This window comes from Primulina tabacum, chromosome 9, assembly GCF_025594145.1.
Source record: "Primulina tabacum isolate GXHZ01 chromosome 9, ASM2559414v2, whole genome shotgun sequence".
NCBI lineage: Eukaryota > Viridiplantae > Streptophyta > Magnoliopsida > Lamiales > Gesneriaceae > Primulina > Primulina tabacum.
The window spans coordinates 9,276,833-9,282,349 of NC_134558.1; the positions used below are offsets into that span (position 1 = coordinate 9,276,833).

At 34.1% G+C, this 5,517-nt stretch overlaps 1 protein-coding gene across 1 annotated transcript; it reads right to left on the reverse strand.

The window, feature by feature from the left end:
• Positions 1-399: 399 nt before the first annotated feature.
• On the reverse strand, positions 400-1,269 carry LOC142556910 (uncharacterized). The gene has a single exon (XM_075668402.1). It carries the CDS (start codon positions 1,267-1,269, stop codon positions 400-402), a length of 870 nt encoding a protein of 289 aa, XP_075524517.1.
• Positions 1,270-5,517: the final 4,248 nt, after the last annotated feature.

Genomic DNA, 5,517 nt, shown 5'->3' on the forward strand with positions numbered 1-5,517 from the left:
AAGAAGTGTCCATCTAATTTCTCAATCGAGTTGTTCTGTCTCTGCGAACTATTCTTCTTTCACGTCTAACAGGGTTGTTGTGCAACTCGAAAGTTGGAGGATCCCAGTATCGCTCATCTGCAAGAGGTTAAAATCTGCCCTCGTACGTTGCTAAGTACTCGGATATATTATACCATGGCTGCACAAGTGTCGTGGGATCCAAGGAGTGCCACTTGGCGGTGTAAATAGCATGGGAACATGGGATGCCAAAAATCGTATATTTACCACATGAACAATCACTCGTGGATAACTTGACCACCTGCATATGTTGGCCGCGACTTGGTCCTCTATAGTTGCAAGCGAAGCAGTTTGCTCACGTACATCATATTTGGCAATACGATATTCACTAGATTTTCTCGCTCATTTCTCATACTTCCGACATGCATAATCTGACCACAGCTGAACCATACGACCACCTCTTGTCACACGTTCAATGAAATATTGTACGCACATCAGAAGTGTCAAGTGTACTATGATAGATCTAGAAAGTCTACGAACACTCTTCAACACACTGTTTAAACACTCCGACATATTGGTTTTCATCACCCCACGACGCCAACCACCGTCATGATCCAAACTCCATTTTTCTTTCGCAATTCCAGCCAAATATCGGTGCGCCATAATATTTTTTTGCTTGATTGCCTCCATTATTGCTTCAAACTTACAAATTTGATTTTGTGTTCCTGTCGCCCAGCATAAATCTTTCAAATGCACGTATTTGAATTTAGAGTTAAAGTTTGAACACACATGTCTCAAACAAAAACGTTGCACACCATAAGGAGGTTGAAAATATGGTAGATCTTCAACTGCTCGCACGATTCCCTTATGCCTATCAGAAATAAGACACACACCATTTTCACCACGAACAACATGTCTTCCTAGGTTCTCCAAGAACCATTTCCAAGAATCTGATGTTTCTTCATCCACAATAGCAAATGCTAGCGGTAGAACCTGATAGTTCGCATCCAGAGTGACAACGATCAACATTTTGTGCTTGTATTTGGTATACAAGTGTGTACCATCGACACTGATTATTTTTCGACAATACCGAAACCCATCAACACACGGCCTGAATGTCCAGAAAACATAGTTCAGTGTCTTACTCATTTCAGTGTTGGCTCTGATATGCTTCCACTCCACAGTTGTTCCCGGATTATATTTGGACAAAGCACACATATATTTTGGAAGTAATTGAACGGAGCTCTCCCATGTACCATAAGCAATTTCCATAGCATGTTTCAAACTTCGCCATGCCTTCGTATACGAGATTTGATATCCTTATTTATCTTTCACGTTTTCGATGATATACTTAATCTCGTACGAAGGATCACAACGAACAACTCCCAATAGTGTATGTGCCACCATATCACTGTTCAAATTCTTATGGTCTATACCAACAGAGGTAGATATACATGTGTGTGGCCTGTCATATTTTGTTATTTTTCAATAACCAGTTTTTGCCTTCAAAGAAGTGCGAAGTCCCCATCGATAAATGACCGTAGAAGAATTATTTAAGCAACGTAATTTCCACAAACTGCGTGTGCTATCCACGACACGGTACTCACATCTGACCACTCTAACTGAATAATCCTTCACAGATGCAATAAGATCATTCTTATCTTTAAATAACATATTAATGCATAATTCACCTCTAACCGGATTGTAATAGCTTGTTTGCATTCCAGAAGTACATCGACAGAATCAGGAGGCTCTTCCCCAAAAAATTTATTGAAAAATTATGGCATTTCAGAAGTGTTTAAAAGAAATGATACGGTCTGCCTCTGTAAAGTGTCACGAGGTGGTTGCTGAAATGATGTCCCCTCATCAAAATTTGAAAATGTATTCACTTCATCATCATCATTCACTTCTTCTTCTTCAGACTCGCTATATGACATATCGGGTTCAGAATCACTCCTCCAAATATCATCATTAGTGTCCAGATCCGGACAACGAGCACTCGTATCTAATGTTGGATTCGGTCAATATGGAGTATGATTTTGTTCCGACGAGACATTGATATATTGATCCCAAGACCCACTTACATCATCGAAATTTATATTACTGAATCCTTCAGTAACCCGTGGAACATAAGATTCTACATCCTGGAAACCACCATATGTAGAAGTACCGGGTTGGTTATTGAACCATGAATCGGATGCATGTGGAACGTAGGATTCAGGATCATCAAATCCAATACGATGCTCAATTGAATTTGCTTCCACTTATAAATGCAACATATGCATATTGTCACATTGCATTATAAACTATAAAGCATCATCATCAACGAGATTGACTTGAAGTTCGTGCCAAGATGATCTCTCCATGAATGAATATTTTGTTGACAACTTCAGAGAAAAATTCGTTGGATCGATTCCTAATATTTTATGCAAAACTTCAACCAATTCCAACAAATTAATAGATCGTAATATTCGTATCGGTCTAACAAATGGAATGCTATATTCAACCGATCCATTATCGATAACTACATGACCACCAAAATATAAGAGTACATCGATGTTAGACATTTTGCCGATAAAATTTGAGAGAAAATTTATGTAGATTCAAAGAGGAAATTGATAACTCATTCGTCGAAGTTCACAACAATTATATAGACGAAAAATGCTGAAGAATAATTTTCAAATTCACGTGAACATTTAGAAATTCAGAATTCACGTGAAAGATTCAGGAAATGAACGAATAGAAAAGAAACTAAAAAAGAAAAAAGACAAAAAAAATAAAATGGAAAAAATAAAGTACGGAAAAAGAATATAATATACAGAGTTCGTGACTACAAATCACGGACTTCCGCACATGTGGAGCATGGTCTGTGCTTATGAAGCACGGCCGATGATCAGCGTCCGAGCTTGAGCTTCATAATCATGGATTCAAGTAGATGTGAATTTTTTTAAAAAAATTATTTTTGAAATAAATTTATATTTTTAAATTATTTATAAAAAAACCCTAATAATCTGTGGCACAATAGTAATATTGGGTGCCAGAACTTCGACGAAAAAAAATATAATTATATTTTAAAATATCAAAGATAATTGAATTTAATCGGCGAAGAAAGGACTAAGTCAATGGGACCGTAAAGCTAATGTTAAGTTTCAGATGTTTAACTGCAAGAAAAAATTTAGTAATCAACAAAATTTTCAAGAAAAAATTAATGATTTTAAGTTACTAATCAGTATGTATTTCGTGTTTCCTCCAATGGTGATGAATCTCAGGATCAATGGATGGATGGAGACTGTCCTTGGGGTTGGCAGGTTTTTGGATGATACATTGCTGCAGATGTTTCAACAATTTATTGGGATCACGAAGGATTATTTTGAGTGTATTCCGTTTGGTTTAAAAACTAAATTCGATTTAATTCATCGGTATTCAATATTTCAAGAACCGAGCTATTGTAGCTCAACGATGATCCCCCCATCGATCCTGTCAAACGTGGAGAAACCAAATTTAAAAACAAATCAAATATCCAAAATAAAGTTTAAAATAAATAATTAAATGAAAAAACTAGAAGCAAAAATATAAACTACCATATTTGACATATTCTCATCTTCTAGAGTGCTTGAAGTTTCATTTTTGCTCATGGTTACAGAATCATGTTTAAGAATATTCGTATAAAGAGAAGTATTAAATAGATCAACAAGATAGAAAGATGAGAAATTTTTTTTGAAGAAGAGTTGGAAGAGAGAAGGCGGCAACACAAATGAGAAATATATTGAATATCTTGTGTTTGTTACAAAATAATAACCCTAGGAAAATAAAATTGTACATGAAGAGACCGTGCAGTGCAGTTTAGTTTTGGTCCAATATTTTTACCGCACTGTGGGGGCAGGGTGGTTTTTTTTTTTTAATTGCGGTTAATTTTAAAAAATGAAATACAATGGCGCGGAGATGTATGGTCCGTTTAGGCGGTTTTCAGAAAATTTTGATCAGCCCTACTAATTTTCATGATATGCTCTCGCACACCATTCATATTTGTGAGTCTTAATGAAGAGAACTCTATTATTAGGATACAGACAAGGGCCTGTCTGAAGTTTCAAACTGTTTATGAATTTCCTTAAGTAGGTCTTTTACCGTTTCACGCCCCTCAATCGAACCACGAATACCAACAGAGATATTTGTCTTTATGAACATAATGCAGAGGCGATTAGATCGCTCCCACTTTCAATAAAGATCAACCTCATCAGGTTCTCTGAATTCATCTATGGTAGGTGATTCGTTTTTCCTTATGGCATAGTAAATATTCATCCATCCTAATCGAATGGGAACTCTTTCAGACTTTGTAATGATCCCTTTTGAGTTCGGGATATCACAATTTATATCAGAGAAATTAACATGTAATACTGCAAGAAATTTAATAAACATGCTTATTAAAAAAATATTTTGAGGAAATTTCATGTTTTACTAATATTAATCATGTACAAAGAATCTAAGACGTAAAACTTTCTTGTGGGCTAGAGTTTTAAGTCAAATAAATTTTATGTAACTTTATAATATAACTATCAAAAGAATTTTCCTTTAGCTCTTGTGAGTAAATTAAAAAAAATATATTTTGAAATTTTATCATAATTAATCACACAAATACAATTAAAATTTGGGTAAAATTTATTATATTCGCATAATTAGTTACAATTTATATCCATAAGGTGATCTAAATTCACTTAATGTATAATTTTGCATAATTAAGGGTGATTTTGCTAAACTTTAATTATTTAAAAATCATTGGCTTCACTTAATTTTTTATATAATAACTATTAATACACAATTAACATTTTCTAAAAGTACTTACAGGGTTAAAGAATCTTTAAAAACCAAACTTCTTAGACAGAGCAACGTTCACAGGGAAACTAGTGGGCTCTCGGGCCTAGCTTTTAATATCTAGTATGTGAAGAACACATTCAGATTATGTTTTCATATGTGTATAATAATTATTATTACTTAATTATCCATATTATGGATCTTTATAACCCAAGATTTTAACTTAATTCATTCATAAAAAACGTGGACACAAATATAATTTAATATGAATAAGTTTCTCATTTGCATAAAAAATTTGAACATAATTTTTAATTGCATGCAAGATGAGGAGATAAATCACAATATTTGACATATCTTATCTAAATAATTTAAAAATACAAAATATCCATAATTTTGGTAAAACATTTCAAAAGATCAAAAAATGTAAAATTCAAAATTTTAAAATATTGTACCAGAAAAAAAGTTCCTTAAATTTGAAAATCCCTAATTCACAAAAAAAATCCAAATTTTCGAAAATTAGAACGCTGACACTAACCCTATTTCACTCTTCCACGCCTCCACTTTCTTCGACAAAATCATCGACCGCCGACCAACACCCATGGACAGTCGACCACTTCCAGTCATTCCATGCACACACACTTTAATGTCCGAAAAATCAGTCCACGTAAACCGCATGCATGCAAAATTATCTTAATTGCTTTATTTAATTGT

Bases quoted from the DNA above. Each gene is read 5' to 3' on its own strand.
- LOC142556910 (XM_075668402.1), bottom strand. From the start codon at position 1,269: ATGGAAATTGCTTATGGTACATGGGAGAGCTCCGTTCAATTACTTCCA.